Here is a 23638-nt window from a genome sequence, read left to right on the forward strand (position 1 = left end):
CGTTTTGTAGTTTGTTTTGATCTTTTGATGACTTTATTAGTCGATAAACGACAGTGTCATCTGCAAACAACCGAAGATGGCTGCTCAGATTGTCTCCCAAATCATTTATATAGATAAGCGTCATCTGCAAACAACCGAAGACGGGTGCTCAGATTGTCTCCCAAATCATTTATATAGATAAGGGACAGCAAAGGGCCTATAACACTACCTTGAGAAATGCCAGAAATCTCTTCTGTTTTACTCAATGACTTTCCGTCAATTACAACAAACTGTGACCTCTCTGACAGGAAATCACAGATCCAGTCACATAACTGAGATGATATTCCATAAGCATGCAATTTCACTATGAGCCGCTTGAGTGATACAGTGTCAAAAGCCTTCTGGAAATCCAGAAATACAGAAACGATCTGAAATCCCTTGTCAATAGCACCCAGTACTTCATGTGAATAAAGAGCTAGTTGTGTTTCACAGAAATGATGTTTCCTAAACCCATGTTGACTGTGTGTCAATAGACAGTTTTCTTCGAGGTAATTCATTATGTTCGAACACAATATATGTTCTAAAATCCTGCTGCATATCAACATTAACGATATGGGCCTGTAATTTAGTGGTTTAGTCCTACTACCTTTCTTGAATATTGGTGTGACCTGTGCAACTTTCCAGTCTTTGGCTACAGATCTTTCGTTGAGCAAATGGTTGTATATGATTGTTAAGTATGGAGCTAATGCATCAGCATACTCCGAAAGAACCTAATTGGTATACAGTCTGGACCAGAAGACTTGCTTTTATTAAGTGATTTAAGTTGCTTCACTACTCTGAGGTTATTTACTTCTACGTTACTCATGTTGGCAGCTGTTCTCGATTCGAATTCTGGAATATTTACTTTGTCTTCTTTTGTGAAGGCATTTCAGAAGGCTGTGTTTAGTAACTCTGCTTTGGCAGCACTGTCTTCGATGGTATCTCCATTGCTATTGTTTGTGAATGTTTCTTGCCACTAACATACTTCACATATGACCAGAATCACTTTTGATTTTCTGCCAGGTTTCGAGACAAAGTTTCGTTGTGGAAACTGTTATAAGCATCTCGCATTGAAGTCCGTGCTAAATTTTGAGCTTCTGTAAAAGATCGCCAATCTTGGGGATTATGCATCTGTTTAAATGTGGCATGTTTGTTTCGTTGTTTCTGCAACAGTGTTCTAACCCGTTTTGTGTACCAAGGAGGATCAGCTCTGTTGTTTGTTAATTTATTTGGTATAAATCTCTCAATTGGTGCCAATACTATTTCTTTGAATTTAAGCCACATCTGGTCTACACTTATATTATTAATTTGGAATGAGTGGAGATTTTCTCTTAGGACGGCGTCAAGTGAATTTTTATCTGCTTTTTTGAATAGGTATAATTTTTGAGGATTTGGGGATTACAATATAGATTTAGGAAGCCATTCTTTATCTTCCTTTTCTTTTTGTACTTTGAGGAATTTCATCCTCTGAATCTCAGACAAGGATTTAATCTTGTCCTGGTCCAGCCTCTCAGTAACAGTTTCCACTTCTTGGAGTTGTCTCATCAAGTCCCTGAGTTTCTATTTTAATTTTCCATGTCCTCCATTTTGATCCCACGAGAATTAGGGTCCATTGGGTTGACACCGTGGAACCCCACATGGTGCAAAGCTAATTACTCAGGGAGGATATCCGGTATCACTTAGGCTCCATTAATGACACATTTTCCTTCATGCCATGCTTGATTTGGCACGGATTGAATCATACCTTGGGTTGGGAATCTAGCAAATTAAGGAAGGAGTATAGAAGTGGATAGGGGAAAGATGAGGCATTTTGGGACACCTTTCCTCTGGTCCATCCACTGAGGTTTGTCCAGTATGGGAGACCCTGCTAGTAGCTGTGCTACCACTGCCATAGGCCTCAGCTTGTTTCAAACATGCAAACCTTTCTGACCTCACAGACAGTACCCCTACAAGGCAGTGTCCACTGAAGAGGCTAAATATCTTGGTAAGATACAAGGCTCAGAAATAAGATTTCTGAGACTCATAAAAGTCTGCCTGAGACTGGATAGATTTACAAATGATGATGATCAGAAAGAATTGAATATTTTTAAAATACAATATAGAATCAGTAAAAATAAAAACAGGCAGCTTTGACACCTGACTAGAATGCAAGAAAAAGAATATCAGCATTAACTGGAATGATCAGATAGGCTCAGTCTAAGGGAAGGTAGGTGGCAGACATAGGTTGATTGGCAGGATACTGGGAAAATGGAGGCAGTCTACAAAGGAGATTGCTTATAGAACACTTGAGCATCCCTTCTCAAGTGTAACAAATATAACCAGATATGATTAAGAGGGAATATCATACATATATACTGAGGACAGCGCGAATCATCACAGGTTTGTCTGACTCATGGGAAAATCAATGAAATGTTGCCAACAACTTCCTCTGTGACTGAAACAGATAAATCACTTACTCCTTGAAAGGAGAAGAAGAAGAAGAAGAAGAAGAAGAAGCAGAAGATGATGATGATGGTGGTGATGGTGATGACAATGAAGAAGATGATGGGTTACAACAGAAAATATTAATACCTTACAATAAAGTGCCAGAAAAATAAATAAAAAATACTAGAAAAAATGGAATACTACTATGGTAGTGGCAGACTTACACGCTCAATAAGCAATAATAAACCTAAAGGAAAGATTCAGAATATGAGGGCTTATGCATGAGGAAGATTATCATTATTCAGATTCAAGGCTAATTTGAAAATTTCAGCTAAAGAATGGTGGTCAGTCTAGCATCATGGAGAACTTATCACATGACCCAGTCATACATCCAATGTTCTACAGGTTAATAAATAATTACTTATAGGCAATTTTGTACTGGGAAAATAAAAGAAAAAAAAGATAAGAAGGTGTAGTAGGGATCAGAATACATTAAATGTTGACCTGTAACAGAGAGAGCAACTCCTTACATTACAGAAGTATGACAGAAACTAAGTCAACAATCCAACTATCGCAGAAAAAAATTGCTACTTAGAAGAACAGAGCAAACAAACTGTTCCATACTGAGTCTTTCACCCTGTACTGGAGTGGGCACTACTGTGAAACTTTCTGGTAGATTAAAGTGCTGGAGCAGAAGCCAAATACAGACCCACACCTTTTAAGAACAATGCTCTCACCAACAGAGTTTCTATCCATGCGTAACTCACAGCCTGCCCTTTCAGCTTCAGTTCTGAACGTAACTCTCTCCTAGGTTCTGAACACTTCAGAAGTTCTCCTACACATCTTGATGACCAGCACCCCTCTAAAAAAGGATATAGCAGAGAAGTTGCTCAGTCACATTCTGGGATTTGTTTTCATAATTAATATTTCACTCTACAGAGGAGAGCACTCTATGATCTTCTGAGAAATTAAAACTTTAAGCCTGATGGGGACTTGAATATGGATCCTAGCCTTTCACAGACAGTTGTCTTATTGATACAGATATGACTTATCTACCCATCTTCATTGTTGTAGTTCTGTCAAAGGTAAGGTTTTTGCTTTAAGTACTGGTTCAACATACAGTTTTAATGTGTCAGAAGGTTTCCAAGAAACTTTTTCTTAAAACATCCAAGCTTAGTAAATGTAATTATGAAGTAAGCTGTGAAAATAAAATTGTATGGGAAAATGAAGACAGAAATAATTGCAGGAATTATTGATAGCTTTTGTTTCGATAAGCATTTAGTGATGGAGAATTTGGTATATGATAAGCAGAAGTAGAATGCTGCACAAGAAAAGAAAAACAAACTGAAGACAAAGAAACTGTATTTAACAAATAGCAAAATAATGCTCAAAGTCTGCAGTTTTATTTTATCATTTTTGTTCACTGCAAGCTAATAGAATTTTAACATCTCAAACAGGGTATCCAGAATTTGGCATGTACTTGAATGCAACTGGTCGACCTATGGTGTATTCTTGCAGTTGGCCTGTATATCAAGAGCAAGATGGCCTTCCGGTAAGCTATGTTTTTAATGTTATCACCTGTTTTCTTCAATTGATTTGATATTTTGGATGATTAAAACAAATTATTTGCATAAGCAGTTAGATAATTTAGTCAAACAAATAAACTACAAACGAAACCAAACAATAGCTTTTGAGGTGAAAGGATAGTAAAAAGACAGCCCTGCAGCTAAACAGACAGAAAAAAAATTATTTTATATTTTCCTAAGTATTTAGTGATCATTCAGTTCAAAACTGCACATTTTATTTCAGGTTAATTTTGAGCTCTTAAAACAATATTGCAATCTGTGGCGCAATTATGGTGATATTGATGATTCATGGAACAGTGTTACAAGCATAATGAGCTACTTTTCTTCAAATCAAGACAGAATTGCACATCATGCTGGGCCAGGCCACTGGAATGACCCTGACATGGTAAGTCTGAGAACAGAATTTCATGCAAAAGATAAAGAAGTGTGACAAGTGAAAAATAAGACAGACTTAATACAACAAAAAATTAAGATGTGTGGTAAACATAAATTTACAGTTTTGCAGGCAAATAATGATGAGGAATATGTTGTGATGTTGCAAGCTATATAGAATTGGTATTCAAACATTGTATAGCTGAACTAGTTTATGATACTGATTTTAAAACACAGATAAGGCAGGGTTGTTTGCTTAAAAAAAATATTTCCTTTTAATGAGCTCTCTGAAATCTCCTCCATCTTTGTCTTCCCTTGCCCTTACAAAAGGTGGGGCCATCTGAATTTGGAATCTGAGTCACCTGCCCCTCCTGTATAAACTTCCCCAATCTATCTCTTTCTTCTCCCTGAGAAAGGTACTAACATTGTTGAAAGCTGGATTAGATTTTTGCACGTTTATATGTGCCTGTGTGCAGTGCTTAGACTTTCACCTACTGAAATACTGGTCAGCCGTTCTGCCTCCTTGAAATTTTGTCGTCTTCTACGTTTGATAGATCTAACATTGTTACAATGTAGCATCACAACCCATGTCTTTCTGCTCATAAGTATATATTTTGTGATCCATCTAATAATTACAGTCTTCCATCTAGATATGTCTTTTTTTCTCAAATATTTCAAAATTTAACTCCAACATAAATAAGTAGTTAGTTAAAAACTTGTAGATGACCAACATTTTATCATACAGTCTATGCAATTTTAGTTCAATTGGTAAGTTCCCATCACAATATTCACCCTGAATATGATTTACATGATGTAAAACTAACTAGCAGATTTACTAGTTTAAGAAAAATGCTTTGATGATTCATATTTCATGCACATTTTTTCTACTGACATTTCTCTGGTCTGCAAAGTGACTCCCATGAAATTTTGCAGACAATATTTTAAACATGTCAATGCCTGAAGTTGAAATGTGGCTACTTGTCCCCTCTATATGTTATCCCCAAGAAAGCCCATCCAAAATACACTCCTGGCAATTGAAATAAGAACACCGTGACTTCATTGTCCCAGGAAGGGGAAACTTTATTGACACATTCCTGGGGTCAGATACATCACATGATCACACTGACAGAACCACAGGCACATAGACACAGGCAACAGAGCATGCACAATGTCGGCACTAGTACAGTGTATATCTACCTATCGCAGCAATGCAGGCTGCTATTCTCCCATGGAGACGATCGTAGAGATGCTGGATGTAGTCCTGTGGAACGGTTTGCCATGCCATTTCCACCTGGCGCCTCAGTTGGACCAGCGTTCGTGCTGGACGTGCAGACCGCGTGAGACGACGCTTCATCCAGTCCCAAACATGCTCAATGGGGGACAGATCCGGAGATCTTGCTGGCCAGGGTAGTTGACTTACACCTTCTAGAGCACGTTGGGTGGCACGGGATACATGCGGACGTGCATTGTCCTGTTGGAACAGCAAGTTCCCTTGCCGGTCTAGGAATGGTAGAACGATGGGTTCGATGACGGTTTGGGATACCGTGCACTATTCAGTGTCCCCTCGACGATCACCAGTGGTGTACGGCCAGTGTAGGAGATCGCTCCCCACACCATGATGCCGGGTGTTGGCCCTGTGTGCCTCGGTCGTATGCAGTCCTGATTGTGGCGCTCACCTGCACGGCGCCAAACATGCATACGACCATCATTGGCACCAAGGCAGAAGCGACTCTCATCGCTGAAGATGACACGTCTCCATTCGTCCCTCCATTCACGACTGTTGCGACACCACTGGAGGCGGGCTGCACGATGTTGGGGCGTGAGCGGAAGACGGCCTAACGGTGTGCGGGACCGTAGCCCAGCTTCATGGAGACGGTTGCGAATGGTCCTCGCCGATACCCCAGGAGCAACAGTGTCCCTAATTTGCTGGGAAGTGGCGGTGCGGTCCCCTACGGCACTGCGTAGGATCCTACGGTCTTGGCGTGCATCCGTGCGTCGCTGCGGTCCGGTCCCAGGTCGACGGGCACGTGCACCTTCCGCCGACCACTGGCAACAACATCGATGTACTGTGGAGACCTCACGCCCCACGTGTTGAGCAATTCGGCGGTACGTCCACCCGGCCTCCTGCATGCCCACTATACGCCCTCGCTCAAAGTCCGTCAACTGCACATACGGTTCACGTCCACGCTGTTGTGGCATGCTACCAGTGTTAAAGACTGCGATGGAGCTCCGTATGCCACGGCAAACTGGCTGACACTGACGGCGGCGGTGCACAAATGCTGCGCAGCTAGCGCCATTCGACGGCCAACACCGCGGTTCCTGGTGTGTCCGCTGTGCCGTGCATGTGATCATTGCTTGTACAGCCCTCTCGCAGTGTCCGGAGCAAGTGTGGTGGGTCTGACACACCGGTGTCAATGTGTTCTTTTTTCCATTTCCAGGAGTGTATATCAAGAATGAGTGACTATAATGAGGTATACTTTTTGTGGTTTATATGAAACTATGTACTTTTTCAATGGTATTTGAAAGGATATTCAAAGAAGACTTGGATGACCTAACACTTGTGAAACTTGGTCATATTGTAACAAGATAAAAGTCCTGCCATCAGTATAAGAGGTTGCCATCACTACTATTGCTATTGGTAAAACTTTTTACTTATCTTCTTTTCTCATAGTTGTCTCCAGTTCTGTATGTCTAGGAGCTTATTCTTGAAGCTGAAGTTTTTGACATTGGAGGTTCTCATGGCTCCAATTGACATATTTGACTTCGAAGAATGCCCGTGAAACTTTTTTGTTTTTATGATAATTTATTCTCTCATATTTTACTATATCACTCTGTCTTTTGAATTTTCACATTAACAAAGCCAAAATAATATTATTTTTCCAAAATGCAAAAGCACATCTGATCACGTCAGAGGCATGCCCACTATTACTTCCTCACTCTGCAGCAATAACAATACTCCAAAGGATTTACAAATTTTCTTGACAAATGAATTTATATTAATTTATAAAAGAATCCAGAAATAAACATAATAAACAGTATCAGATTGAGTAATTAATAACAGAAATTTTAAGTGTGCCAAATATTTCATAATTTCAAATGTTTCTAAAAAAAATATAATTTCAACTGTACATTCAGAGCTAGTACAAATTGATTGTGAAAAGGAAAGTAAGGTAATTCCTTTTTACAGATTTTAACTCTAAATATAAAACAATGTGTACAAAATCATATGAAATTTTTTAGAAAATCAGCTGAGATAATACTGACCTGTCTAAAAGTCGAAAATATTTCTGGTATCGACTACTTCTGTTGAGGAAAAGTAATGCTAGAGAGGATGTTCCTTTACAAAGTCCCATGAGTGCCTGCCCAGCAGTGATAAATGTAAGCAAACACATAACTCAAGTATAATTAATTAGTTTCATGTTCCATGGATCATTTGGCACAATAAATTGTAATGATGTGGAATGAGCCATTTTACATTCACATTGAAAATTAATTTGTAAATACAGTACCATGCAGAAATCTATAAGTACTGTTTTTTTTAATATACAGACGTGAGTTAGTAATTCCTGTCCACCACCATTTACACATTACAATAACAGAATTCCTTCTGTGAAACAGGAGGAGTTGTTAAGGAGAAACTTTTTCAGTTTGTTTTCAGTTTTTACTTTTATATATGTCAGACACTTTACATCACTGAGTAAGTGGCCAAAGATTTTAGTTGCAGCATTGTGCTTCCCTTTTCGTGTTAAAGATAACCTTAATGTGTTTAGCCATGTACTTGAACTCCATCAAACTGAGCTCCGCTGTTGCAGTAATCTGACAACTTGCATGTGAGCTATTCAGACAATCATAATTTGTATGACAGTCAGGAAACTGGCTATTGTTTCCATTTGTGGCAAATGTTACCAAACTGTTAGAGCAGTGGTCTGGGTGTATGCTGAAAGATTTTCTGACTGTGTCAAGTCCTCAAAATAATATTTTTGCTAAATTTACAAAAAGAAATTCATAAAACTGTAAATCATCATCATCATCTCACCTCACCCTTTTCTCACATCATGTGGGGTCAGCATTGCTTTGCTGGATCCTTCTCTTGGTCCTCGTCTTCTCCTTCATCCTTTGATTTCTACGTCTTCAACTCTTCTCCCCATGTAGTACTCCCATCTTCTCTGCAAATGTCCATACTATCTTATCCTACCTTCTTGGATCTTCTTCCCTTTGGGGTCCAGTTTCACTGTTCCCCTGATGTACTCATTCCTTAGTTTACCCTTTCATGTCACCCCACTCATCCACCTTAACATTCTCATTTCTGCCACATCCATCTTTTTCTCTTGGGCTTATGTAATTGGCCAAATTTCTGCACTATACAGAACTGCAGGCCTCACCACAGACATGTAAAGCTTTCCTTTCATTCTGCAGCCAACTATCTTTTCACACAGTTCTCCAGTCAGTTTCCTCCAGTTCATTCATCCACTATTTATCCTGTGCTGTATTTCAGCCTGCAGTCCTCCATCACTTTGCATGTAAGAGCCTAGGTATTTAAATTTCTTGATCAGCATCAGTTGTTCTCTTTGCAGGTTAATATATAGATCTTTGGCATCCTTTGTACACATATATTCTGTTTTCACCCTGCTAATTCTCATTCCTCTTTCCTCTAGAGCTTCTCTACACTGTTCAAGCTTGTCTTGAAGTGCCTCCTGGGTGGATTCACAGATTACAACATAATCGGCAAACATCATGCTCTAAGGTGCCTCTTTTTTTCCCATCTTTGACTAGTACATCCATGACAAGGTCAAAGAGAAATGGACTGAGAGCAGATCCCTGATGTAGTCCTACTCTCACTGGAAATGCCTTTGGTGCATCTACACTGCTCCTGACTCGTATCATCGCACCTTTTCACATGTTTTCTACCACCCTGATATATTTTTCCGGCAGGCATGTACTTCTCAGACATCTCCATATCTCTTGCCTTCGCACTCTGTCATATGCCTTCTCAAGATCAATAAAAGCCATGTGCAATTTGCCTTGTACTTCTCTGTGCCTTTCCATCAGTTGCCTTAGTGCAAATATTGTGTCAGTTGTTCCTCTTCCAGGCTTAAATCCAAACTGTTCTTCACATACTTCAGTTTCTAGATGCAACCTCTTCTCAATTATCCTTTCCCAGATCTTCATTGTGTGGGACATCAGTTTTATCCCTCTATAATTGCCACAGTTTTGGATATCCCGTATTCCATTATATATTTGAACCAGTATACTGCTTCTCCACACATATAGCAATCTTTCTCCTTTCCAGATCTTCTGCATTAGATCTCAGAAAATATCAGTTCCCTGTTCTCACATACTTTTCCATGCTTATATCGGGATTTGGTCTGCCACTAGGGCCTTCCCATTTTTCATTTTCTTCATCGTGTGTTCGACTTCTTCCTACTTATACTTTGGGTCATTCCTTCATTTATATCTCCATCCTCATACTTCTCTCATACATTTTCCTCATTCAATAGGAAACTGTAAATGTGAAGAATAAAATATACCAACCAAAGAGAACAGCAACTGATCAGAGAAATGGAGGTAGCATTTTAGCAGCGGTAACACAACTAACATTTTAGCAGCTGTAATACACAATACACATGTCACAATGAGGCATCTATAATGTGAAAATGTGGCCAGCCAAAGGAGTGTTTTGCAAATACTAGATTCCATTGCAATTCATCCTTTCTACATCTAACTCCATCAAACAGCTGCACAGCAATGATGTTCAAAATCAATTACTGTTCTTTGAATGGCACCTACAAAAACTGGAAAGAGATGTAGCATTTTATGAATGAGTGTATTTGCAGATGAAATATCTTTTACAAACCATGGGAAAATCTATTTTGCAATACATGCTAATGGTAATCTGAAAATCCATGCCGGCTAAGAGAAAATAAACAATGACTTTGGTTCATCAATATGTGGTGCGGGCTTTTCAAGAATTGCACCATTGGTCCTTGTTTTACTGAAGGGATTCTAAATTGCAAAATGTGTCTACAGCTTCTGATAGATATGCGGCAACAGTTATTGGAAGACATCTCACTGGATATAAGGCAATCCATATGGTACCAGTATGTTGGACATCTTGCCTATCTCACACAGATAATTGTAGACCTTCTTAACAGAACATTAGGAGATCATTGGATCAGTAGGTCAGGATACACAAAATGGCCTGCATGGTCACTAGACACAACACCTCTGCATTTTTGTCTGTGTGGAAAATTGGAACAAGAGGTCTACAACAAAATGACAATGAGTCTTGTGTCTGTCTGAAACCTATTTGTTGTTTGTATCAATGCTCAACATCATCATTTTTGAGCACTTGATATAACAGTCATAATAATAAACACATGGACTATACTTATTTATGTGTGTGCTCACATTTGGTGAAGTAAGGCTGATGTTTATGGACCATCTTCTCCTGAATGTGGGACAGTGGTATGTAGCTCTGATATCTGGTTAATATACAATCATTTTCTATAAGCATTAAAAATTATCTGTGTACATCAGAAAATGTGTTGTGCTGTCTACTATAGCTACTTCTCAATACTAATTACTCACTCTTGATATGTCTAAAGTGGTCTACCTTAGCTGCCTACCTTCTCTACCTGTCTCTTACATGCTGTAGTCTTTAGTACAGAAGAATCTTCAGTATTACTGGCCCATAACTTTTAAAGCCAGTAAAGTTTTAAAAAATTAAAGATACAGACTACAGAATTCATGTCTGAGACACTATATTTTCAAATCTCCATGTATGTTTACAACACACCATACAGTCATCACTGATCCCCATGCATTGTGTGACATTTTGTTATTCTGGTGACATACAAATACTTTTATTCATCTCTCAAGTGCTTTATTGGTATCTCCTGAGCCTCATCACTGTGTACAAAAGTCTCTCTCTCTCCACTTTTTTTGTAAACTTTGAAAATAAGGAGAAATAACACTTGTGACCTTACCTGCATGCTGCATATATACCGCCTTGCAATATATTGATCAGATAATGTATTTTGGTTGTATACATGGAAGAACCCTGGAGATACTAAAATGTATCAGATAGATTATGTAATGGTAAGACAGAGATTTAGGAACTAGGTTTCAAATTGTAAGACATTTCCAGGGGCAGATGTGGACTCTGACCACAATCTATAGGTTATGAATTGTAGATTAAAACTGAAGAAACTGCAAAAAGGTGGGAATTTAAGGAGATTGGACCTTGATAAACTGACTAAACCAGAGGTTGTACAGAGTTTCAGGGAGAGGATAAGGGAACAATTGACAGGAATGGAGGAAAGAAATACAGTAGAAGAAGAATGGGTTGCTCTGAGGGATGAAGTAGTGAAGGCAGCAGACGATCAAGTAGGTAAAAAGACGAGGGCTGGTAGAAATCCTTAGGTAACAGAAGAAATATTGAATTTAATTGATGAACAGAGAAAATATAAAAATACAGTAAATGAAGCAGGCAAAAGGAATACAAACATCTCAAAAATGAGATCAACAGGAAGTGCAAAACTGCTAAACAGGGATGGCTAGAGGACAAATGTAAGGATGTAGAGGCTTATCTCACTAGGGGTAAGATAGATACTGCCTACAGGAAAATTAAAGAGACCTTTGGAGAAAGGAGAACCACTTGTATGAATATCAAGAGCTCAGATGGAAACCCAGTTCTAAGCAAAGAAGGGAAAGCAGAAAGGTGGAAGGAGTATATAGAGGGTCTACACAAGGGTGATGTACTTGAGGACAATATTATGGAAATGGAAGAGAATGTAGATGAAGATGAAATGGGAGATACGATACTGCGTGAAGAGTTTGACAGAGCACTGAAAGACCTGAGTCGAAACAAGGCCCGGGGAGTAGACAACATTCCATTAGAACTACTGACGGCCTTGGGAGAGCCAGTCATGACAAAACTCTGCCATCTGGTGAGCAAGATGTATGAGACAGGCAAAATACCATCAGACTTCAAGAATAATATAATAATTCCAATCCCAAAGAAAGCAGGTGTTGACAGATGTGAAAATTACCGAACTGTCAGTTTAATAAGTCACAGCTGCAAAATACTAACGCGAATTCTTTATAGATGAATGGAAAAACTGGTAGAAGTCGACCTCAGGGAAGATTAGTTTGGATTCCGTAGAAATGTTGGAACACTTGAGGCAATACTGTCCTTACGCCTTATCTTAGAAGAAAGATTAAGGAAAGGCAAACCTATGTTTCTGGCATTTGTAGACTTAGAGAAAGCTTTTGACAATGTTGACTGGAATACTCACTTTCAAATTCTAAAGGTGGCAGGGGTAAAATACAGGGAGCGAAAGGCTACTTACAATTTGTACAGAAAGCAGATGGCAGTTATAAGAGTCGAGGGGCATGAAATGGAAGCAGTGGTTGGGAAGGGAGTGAGACAGTGTTGTAGCCTCTCCCCGATGTTATTCAATCTGTATATTGAGCAAGCAGTAAAGGAAATAAAAGAAAAATTCGTAGTAGGTATTAAAATCCATGGAGAAGAAATAAAAACTTTGAGGTTCGCTGATGACATTGTAATTCTGTCAGACAGCAAAGGACTTGGAAGAGCAGTTGAACGGAATGGACAGTGTCTTGAAAGGAGGATATAAGTTGAACATCAGCAAAAGCAAAACGAGGATCATGGAATGTAGTCGAATTAAGTCAGGTGATGCTGAGGGAATTAGATTAGGAAATGAGACTTTTAAAGTAGTAAATGAGTTTTGCTATTTGGGGAGCAAAATAACTGATGATGGTCGAAGTAGAGAGGATATAAAATGTAGACTGGCAATGGCAAGGAAAGCGTTTCTGAAGAAGAGGAATTTGTTAACATCAAGTATAGATTTAAGTGTCAGGAAGTCATTTCTAAAAGTATTTGTATGGTGTGTAGCCATGTATGGAAGTGAAACATGGACGATAAATAGTTTGGACAGGAAGAGAATAGAAGCTTTCAAAATGTGGTGCTACAGAAGAATGCTGAAGATTAGATGGGTAGATCATGTAACTAATGAGGAGGTATTGAATAGAATAGGGGAGAAGAGGAGTTTGTGGCACAACTTGACAAGAAGAAGGGACCGGTTGGTATGGCATGTTCTGAGGCATCAAGGGATCACAAATTTAGCGTTGGAGGGCAGCGTGGAGGGTAAAAATCATATAGGGAGGCCAAGAGATGTATACATTAAGCAGATTCAGAAGGATGTAGGTTGCAGTAAGTACTGGGAGATGAAGGAGCTTGTACAGGATAGAGTAGCATGGAGAGCTGCATCAAACTAGTCTCAGGACTGAAGACCACAACAACAAACAATGTATTTTGCACAAAAGGTAACTCCTCCCACCTGCAAGGAATATCTGTAGGTAGAGTTGGTCCTTCCTACAGAAGAAATCACACAAATTTTTCACTTCAGAGAATTTGAAACAAGAAACACCATATATCAGCCGCTGCAGTCTGCTAATGATTTAATAAAAGACCTGTTTTTTCTGTAACTACTGGAAAAACATTTTTAATTATAAAGTAGCCCACATCAGCAGAGATACTTGTAAGCTGCATTCAAACTGACTATGATTCATCTCTGACAGTATTATGGAAATAATAGAGTGCTACTCATCATATGGTGGAAATGTTGAGTTGCAGACAAGCACAACAAATAGACTGTTAAGCAAGTAATCTTTCATCCAAAAAGCCTTCTTCTGAACTCTCACACACATGACCAGTTCTCTGGCTGAATCTCTCTCTCTCTCTCTCTCTTTCTCTCTCTCTCTCTCTCTCTCTCTCTGTGTGTGTGTGTGTGTGTGTGTGTGTGTGTGTGTGTGTGTGTGTGTGTCTAATTCAGAAGGTTTTTTTGGCTGAAAGCTTACTTGTTTAGCAGTCTTTTTTTGTGCCTGTTTGTGTTTCAACATCTCCAATATATTTTGAGTAGCAATCTATCCTTTTCATAATAGTGTCATTATTCCATCCTAGATTCTCCATTGAATGATTTATCTCTCTTGCCTATAACTACTTGAAACACCACAATTTAACTCATTCCCACCCACTGCACTTCGACTAATAAGATGGACGAGCACCTATTTTCCACACCTATTTAGCTTTATGCTGTGCCTTGTAAACCTCCACCTACCAACATCCTAAAACCTATACCAACTGAATGAAGCCTATGCCAGATTTAAGTGTAGTCATTCACAACTATGCACTCATCCACCTCACCTCAAAGAAACAAAACCTGGGACATGGGGAGGGGGCAGCCTGCCACTCTGTAATGCTTAATAAAGAAACCAAGACTCTTCTGACCACAGCTGACAGTTCCAATGTATTGCACAAGTGCTGTTCATGGTCAAATACAACAAAACAACCAGCAGGCTTGATTAGCATATGCATTTATGTTCAACCATTCATTTCTCATGATCTATTCATATTTTTGTCCACCCCTTGCAGCAATTTCCTGCAATGAAAGAAGCATTGATTAATGTTGTTTCCAATCAAAAATCACAAGCCATGCAAGTGAAGATGATGGTACAAAACTTATTTTGAGAGAGTTTAGTTCTGCCAGTGGAGTTCACATAATACTAGGTACAGAAGTGGGTAACACCCAAGATTGACTGACAAGATATTATGGAGACAAATTTAAATATATATTAAATGAACTGATTAGTGGAAAATGGAGGAAGTGTATCCATTGCAATGGACAAGTTATTGAGAAAGAAATTTAAGCACATGAGAGACTGTTAGGCAAGGCTCTATATCAAGAGTTTTAAAACACTTTATAACTGGATCTTTCTATTGACCAAGACTTACCCTTGCATTAGATTAGATTAGATTAGATTAATACTTGTTCCATAGATCATGAATATGACACTTCGTAATGATGTGGAACGTGTCAGGTTAATAAAAGATGCCTGTACAAGATATTACATTACACAAAATATTGCATGACACTAATGTTTAAGTTTTTTCCCCCTTAATTTATATCTAAAAATTCAGCCAATGAGTAGAAGGAGTTGTCATCTAGAGATTCTTTTAATTTATTTTTAAATGTTAGTTGGCTATCTGTCAGGCTTTTGATGCTGTTTTGTAGGTGACCAGAGACTTTTGTGGCAGCATAATTTACCCCTTTCTGTGCCAAAGTCAGATTTAACCCTGCATAGTGAAGATCATCCTTTCTCCTGCTATTACTTTTGAACTGGGTTGGATTATTAACAACAAATTTCATAAGTGAATATATATACTGTGAGGATCCCTAGATCCTTAAATAGATGTGTGCAGAATGACCGTGGGTGGGCTCCAGCAATTACTCTGATTACACGTTTTTGAGCAATGAATACTTTCCTACTCAATGATGAATTACCCCAGAATATGATGCCATATGAAAGCAGTGAATGAAAGTAGTCATAGTAAGCTAATTTACTGAGGTTCTTATCACCAAAATTTGCAATAACCCTAATAGCATTCGTAGCTGAACTCAGACATTTCAGCAGACCATCAATGTTTTGCTCCCAGTTTAACCTCTCATCAATGGACGCACCTAAAAATTTTGAAAATTCTGCCTTAGCAACAGACTTCTGTTCAAAGCCTAAATTTATTACTGGAGTTGTGCCATTTACTGTACGGAACTGTATATACTGTTTTTTATCAAAATTTAAAGAGAGTCCGTTTGCTGAGACCCACTTAATAATTTTGTGAAAAACATCATTTACAATTACATCACTTAGTTCTTGGTTTTTGGATGTTATTACTATACTTGTATCATCAGTAAAAAGAACTAACTTTGCATCTTCATCAATGTGGAATGGTAAGTCATTAATGTATATCAAGAACAGTAAAGGGCCTAAGACCGAACCCTGTGGAACCCCGTACTTGATAGCCCCCCAGTTTGAGGAATCAGCTGTTGTTTTAACATTACATGAACCACTTATTTCAACTTTCTGCAATCTTCCATTTAAGTATGAATTAAACCACTTGTGCACTGCCCCCCTCAAACCATAATGATTTAGCTTATCTAAAAGAATTCCATGATTTACACAATCAAAGGCCTTTGAGAGATCACAAAAAATACCAATTGGTGATGTCCGGTTATTCAGAGCATTTAATATTTGATCAGTGAAAGCGTATATAGCATTTTCTGTTGAAAAGCCTTCCCGAAAACCAAACTGACATTTTGTTAGTACTTTATTTTTACAAATATGGGAGGCTACTCTTGAATACATTACTTTCTCAAAAATTTTTGATAGAGCTGTCAGAAGAGAGCTTGGGCGGTAGTTGTTGATATCCGACGTATCCCCCTTTTTATGCAATGGTTTTACAATGGCATATTTCAGTCTATTGGGGAAAACACCCTGCTCCAAAGAGCTATTACATACATGGCTGAGAATCCTACTTATCTGTGGGGAACAAGCTTTAAGTACCTTGCTGGAAATGCACTAATAACCAAAAACTACAGATGAAACCTTAGCTTACTAGTATATGTTACATTGTCTTCATTGGAAGATACTTTAATCTTCCAGTAATTAACTTTCCTGGAGAGCATGACAAGACATGCTGTAAACCTATACTAAATGTCCTCTCTGAAAACTACTTAGTAGAGAGAGATTAGAAGCTCACTCATGATAGAAATGTGCTAGATCTAATGGGAACAGACCTGACCTCTTAGAGATGGCACTTTAGTTCTGGGGAAAATATGTAGGCTGTAGAGGAACTGTGGTTCAAGTTTAAAGGAATATTTGATCAAGCACCAAGTAGATCAGTTCTTGATGGTAATAGCTTCTAAGACACTAGTAACTACTGCATAATATGTGTAAAACAAATCACAAAGTTAGAGACAGATACATGCTAAATGAAACACATTTATCTGTCAAAGGGACAATGCTGAAGCTTTCAATAACTACCACAGGACAAACTTATTGAAACACAACTCACAAAACAAAGAAATTTTGATCATATGTAAATGCTGTCTGCGGCATAAAAGATACTGTTCAGGCACTCATGAACAACACAGAAACTGAAATCAAGGGCAGCAAAGCAAAAATACTGACTTCCATTCTCAAATCTTCCTTTACTAAGGAAGATATGGGCGCACTCCTCCAGTTACTTCTTGCACCATTGCAAATACAGGTGAGATACATATTTGTGTCACTGGCATGGAAAATGAAAAAAACTGCTAAAATTGAACAAGGCTACTGTGCCCAGGGAAATTCCTTTGCTTTCCTCTCCTAGTAATATACTGGGCATTCCTTCAGAACATATTCTGAGTTCAAATTTAATGAAATATCTCTAACAGAATGACCTCCTCCATGCGGCTTTTCGCGGATGATGCTGTAGTAGACAGAGAAGTTGCAGCATTAGAAAATTGTAGCGAAATGCAGGAAGATCTGCAGTGGATAGGCACTTGGTGCAGGGAGTGGCAACTGACCCTTAACATTGACAAATGTAATGTATTGCGAATACATAGGAAGAAGGATCCTTTATTGTATGATTATATGATAGCGGAACAAACACTGGTAGCAGTTACTTCTGTAAAATATCTGGGAGTATGCGTGCGGAACGATTTGAAGTGGAATGATCATATAAAATTAATTGTTGGTAAGGCGGGTACCAGGTTGAGATTCATTGGGAGAGTGCTTAGAAAATGTGGTCCATCAACAAAGGAGGTGGCTTACAAAACACTCGTTCGACCTATACTTGAGTATTGCTCATCAGTGTGGGATCCGTACCAGATCGGTTTGACGGAGGAGATAGAGAAGATCCAAAGAAGAACGGCGCATTTCGTCACAGGGTTATTTGGTAACCGTGATAGCGTTACGGAGATGTTTAATAAACTCAAGTGGCAGACTCTGCAAGAGAGGCGCTCTGCATCGCGGTGTAGCTTGCTCGCCAGGTTTCGAGAGGGTGCGTTTCTGAATGAGGTATCGAATATATTGCTTCCCCCTACTTATACCTCCCGAGGAGATCACAAATGTAAAATTAGAGAGATTAGAGCGAGCACGGAGGCTTTCAGACAGTCGTTCTTCCCGCGAACCATACGCGACTGGAACAGGAAAGGGAGGTAATGACAGTGGCACGTAAAGTGCCCTCCGCCACACACCGTTGGGTGGCTTGCGGAGTATAAATGTAGATGTAGATGTAGATGTAGACAACCATCAAGGATCATGAAAACATCTTTCATGTGAAATGCAACACGTGAACTTCTCCCACATGATGACCTGGCAGCCATGAATCAAGGCAAATAGGTGAATTCAGTATGTTGTGGCTTACTAAGAGATTGTAATTCAGTACCACAGCAAAGTTTCATATAACCTTTTCCCCAATTAGAAACATATTTATATGGATTGTGGATTACTGTTAACATATCTTCCTGTTTTTGCACTTATGTTACTGTTTCTTTCTTTTAGCTGATTATTGGAAATTATGGACTAAGCTTGGAACAGAGTAAAGTCCAGATGGCTGTGTGGGCCATACTTGCAGCACCATTACTTATGTCAAATGACTTGAGTGCTGTTGAACCACAATTCAAGGCAGTTCTTCAGAATACAGATGCCATTGCCATCAATCAAGATCCACTTGGTATTCAAGGTAGAAGATATGGAAAGGTAAATATTGTAATTAGTTAATATTTTTAGGAGCACTTTATTTATTTTTTAATGTTCATCTTAGGTTGGTGCATAAGTTCATAGCATTTTTGTTTTGCATGTTGCTATTCTGGTTGCTATGGGTACATTCATTGATTGTCATTTTTATTTGTAGTTAACTGTTGCTGTTTGAGTTTACATATTGCCATTTTGTCAATTTGGAGATACTGAGTGGAGCTGTGGATAGAAAATGGAGTTCCAAGTGAAGATAATGGGACATTTCCAACATATTCTTCTGTTTGAGTTCAATAAAGGGGTGACAGCAGTGGAGGCAGCCAGAAACATTTGTGCCATGCATGGAGATAATGCCAATGGACAGACCATGACAATAAAATGATTTTTCTTATGTTAAGGAGGGTCATTTTGACTTTAGCGACAATCCATGTTCAGGAAGACCTTCGGGGTCTGATGATGATCGTTTAAAGGCATTAATCCACAATGATACACGTCAGTATATTCAAGAACTGGTAAATGTGATGAACTGTGATCATTCCACCATTTTGCAACATTTGGATGCAATGTGGAAGGTGTATGGATACTGCGTGCTCTATGCCAAAATCATAAAAATTGGCAGGTGGCCATATGCGTATCTCTGCTTGCTCGTCATCAATTGGCTCACACACAACACTGACCATTACTATCCTATATCACTAATGGTGAGGAGAAATGGTGTCCTCATTCTAACGTAAGGAAAAGAAAGGAATGGCTGAGTACAAACAAAGCAGCAACTCCCTGTACAACTACGTGCATCCAGAAACGATTCTACCTGGTGGAACAGCAATGGTATGGTCTAGTACAAATTACTTCACTTACATGTAACCATCACTGTTGACATTTTTTGCCAACAACTGAGAGGTCTTGCAACTGCAATCCAAGAACAATGATCAGGAAGGCTGTGTGAAGCGATGCTACCTCACAATAATGCCCACATGGATTCTGCTATACTCAAAAACAACACTATACAGGAGTTGGGTTGGGAAGTCATTGCTCACTCACTGTAATCATCTGATCTTGCACCCTCAGATTTTCACCTTTTGCAGTCTCTATTGAACAACCTTCAAGGAACTTCCTTTCTGGATGAAAATGTGTTCCGAACATGGCTTTATGAGTTCTTTACCTCAAAATCATGTGATTCTACAGTCAAGGAAATGAAAAGTTATCGGAGCACTGACAGACTGTTATAAATAGTTTGGGAGAATATATTATTGATGACTAAAGTCTCTTTTATGTTATCTGTTGTGTTTATTAAGATCATATAAAAATGCTGTGAACTTGTGCACCAGCCCAATATTATTGGCCGATAACAATTGCTATAAGAAAACTAACTTTGACCCTGTAGATACTATTTTCAGATGATTTACTGGAGTAAATTATAAGGTACAGTTTCCATTTTCTAGATTGAAATTTTCACTCTGCAGCAGAGTGTGCCTTGATATGAAATTTCCTGGCAGATTAAAACTGTGTGCTGGACCAAGACTTGAACTCAGGACCTTTGCCTCACAACTTGTCCTCAGAGCTTCAGTTCTGCCAGTATCTCGTCTCTTCGCAGAAAAGCTTCTGTGAAGTTTGGAAGGTAGGAGACGAGATACTGGCAGAATTGAAGCTGTGAGGATGGGTTGTGAGTTTTGCTTGGGTAGCTCAGTTGGCAGAGCACTTGCCCATGAAAGACTTAGGTCCCGAGTTCAAGTCTTGGTCCGGCACACAGTTTTAATCTGCCAGGAAGTTTCTTCTCATTTTCTGTTTTATGGCTATAAGAAAATTGTTAAGGACTTGGGATCAGGACTTTAGATAAGTTTTAATATCTTGTGTTATTGTTACATATACTACAGTTTATCTGGTACTATTCTATCATCCTATAATATAACAGAAAATACTGGATGGAATGTAAATTATGTGAAGAAATACAATCACTCAGCATATAAATGAAGTATTGATCTGATGAAAAGCACAGAAACAAGATATTTCTGACAGTACCTCAGCATCAAACATGTGTTCATGCACACACACACACACACACACACACACACACACACATAGAACATGTCCCCAATGCTTTGGTCCAATATGTGTGGTCTGACAAAGACCTGACAACTGTTCACAGTTATCAACAACCACAACAAACATTATGAAGTATTAATGCTACCAAAAAGTAAATCTCTGTCCCTAAAGAAATATGTGAAACATTCAGCAACCACTTGGTGCTCCTATTTTACACCTCTCTTCAGAGCTAGAGTTATTCACCAAAACATTATTTCTCGATCCATTCTCACGAGGCAAAATCTGAGCTGCTATAAAGAAGAAACCAAACTCACACATGTGGTTCTGATAGCATATCTGATTACTTTTTCAAACAAATCTGCTATAATATGTTTATCCCATATCAGATACAATAAAATGCTCCTTGTTGTCAGGCCAATACCTCTCTTTAGAAAGGAGTGATGTTGATAACTACAGATCCCTCTTGAGCTAAACCTGACAGTGTCAAACTAACAAAGGTTCTTGAGAAAGCAGTATATGACTATGTTATTAAGTTGCCAGAAAGCATTTTTATTGATTCCTCTCCAGTTTGACTTTGTAAAGAGAGATCAATACATGGTGCCCTACTTTCATTTCTAACTGAATTTTATAGAGCATCAGTGACAGAAAGTATACAAAAGGAGTATTTCTCAATCTTACAAAGGACTTCCATTTCATCAGCCTTGAATTACTCATGGATAAAGTGCTAATGTTTGGAATTAGGAGGAATGCAATGATTGGCTTAGGTCATGTCTCTCAGAGAGAGTACAAAAAGTTACTTCACTTCAAAACACATGTTTTGACAGGATGTATACCAAACTTATTCTGTCTCTTTCAGTTGATAGCTATCCACTTAGCACTTTTAAGGTTGTATACTTTGATACCAAAGTGGTAAGCATATTTCAATAGCATCTAAAAAATGCATCTTTCATATTGTTACTGTGAATATGGATTCTACCTTTTCAATCCAATGATATTAAATTTAAATTCTAATATGATTAAATTCACAGCATCCAATGAATTAAAAACATAGGTGGAAAATATTCACAGAAGTACTGTTTGCACTCTAATGTCAGATTGACACTGAAAATTAAAAAAGTAAAAATTAAAGTCACAACAATCGCAATAGCTAACAAAAATGGGACATTATGCTCCTCAAAGAGTGGAGAAAGAGGGAATAACTTAAAAAATGTTTATTCAGCTCTGCAGACACTTTGTTTGCATGCTGCATTTAACAGGTGAATTTATTACATTGCTTTCATGATTTCTTCCAGTGACGCCTGTGGGCTGAGGATGACACGGTGGCCGGTCGGTACCGTTGGGCCTTCATGGCCTGTTTGGGAGGAGTTTTAGTTTTTCAGTTCATGATTTCTATTTCCTGATATAGACTGGTATAGCTGAAGCTGAACAAATTATGTTTTGTAAGCTGTTTTGTGATGATTGGATAAAGTGTAACTCAGTGTCAGTATACAACTAGATGAATGTGGGAAGTCCCCCAAAACCACCCTCATATTGATCTGCCCTCACATCTTCAGTTTGTCATATTATTATGCAGCCATGACATCTGAAGCACAAAATTCATAATTCTGTGACTGTATGTGGCACTGTGTTGCACATAACTGAGTCTGAGAAAGAGTTTGGAATGCATGTCTTTTCAACCTTGAAATCTCAAATTTTTTTCTTTTATCATAGGAAGCTACAGACAAAATATTGAGGAAATAATAATGGTATGAGACTGGTGCCATACCAAGCAGTTGCTATAACTTCCAATAAACAGCATGCCAATAAAAAAAGTCAAGATATATAGTGACTATTAAACTCACAGTATTTCCTGTTGTGCTTGGGAATGTTAAATCCGCAGTTTACTAGAGTTGCTAGAAATACATGAGAATACTGAATACTGTTTTCAATAAAAATTTGTGCTCCAGATTCCAGGACAAGGCAAATGGCCCGTTTTGCCTCCCCCTTGCAGACATCTATGTTGGCATCGTACTGTTGGTGAACACGTTTATACACAAGCAGTGTTCAGTTTTTTAATGTTACTGAAGTTTCTCAGTGACACACTCACAAATATCTTGATAATTATTCATGCTCACATGTACATAAATAATGCGAACATTAATACTTTCCATTAGTTATCAAATTCAGTACATTCCTATGAAAATATTTTTGTCTAATTCTTCACAATATTCAAACTACATTGCAGCAAAGCCTTTGTGGAAATGTGAATATGTTCTGTGCTACATGATTTACTTTATGATATTGCACTGTCTAGTCGGTCACACAGGTACAACGCGAGCTGACTGCCTCATGCCCATGCTGGTCACGACAATGTCTCAAATAAGATCACAAGTGCCAGAGTAGTATTTAAATGTTCAAATATTGTTTAAAGTGGGATGACAGGACATACACAATCTCATACAAAGATATTCACTATGCAGAAGAGAGTAGTTAAGATAATGAGACACATGCTTCACTCCTTCACCATTAAACATCTATTTCTGAAGCTCAGTAGCCTGCCAGTGCCTTGTATTTATATTCATGAAACAGTATGCTTTGTTTTTGAAAATTTACATAGT

General features: G+C 38.5%; 1 protein-coding gene across 1 annotated transcript in view; it reads left to right on the plus strand.

Annotated features, from left to right (window-relative positions):
• Positions 1 to 23638, plus strand: part of LOC124622325 (alpha-N-acetylgalactosaminidase-like) — a 54201-nt gene that overhangs the window by 20685 nt on the left and 9878 nt on the right. The window contains exons 5-7 of the mRNA XM_047148002.1: positions 3900 to 3994; positions 4252 to 4413; positions 18807 to 19004. Of these exons, the coding sequence (XP_047003958.1) occupies positions 3900 to 3994; positions 4252 to 4413; positions 18807 to 19004 (455 nt within the window). The remainder of the gene's footprint in view (positions 1 to 3899; positions 3995 to 4251; positions 4414 to 18806; positions 19005 to 23638) is intronic.

Source organism: Schistocerca americana, chromosome 7, assembly GCF_021461395.2.
Source record: "Schistocerca americana isolate TAMUIC-IGC-003095 chromosome 7, iqSchAmer2.1, whole genome shotgun sequence".
NCBI lineage: Eukaryota > Metazoa > Arthropoda > Insecta > Orthoptera > Acrididae > Schistocerca > Schistocerca americana.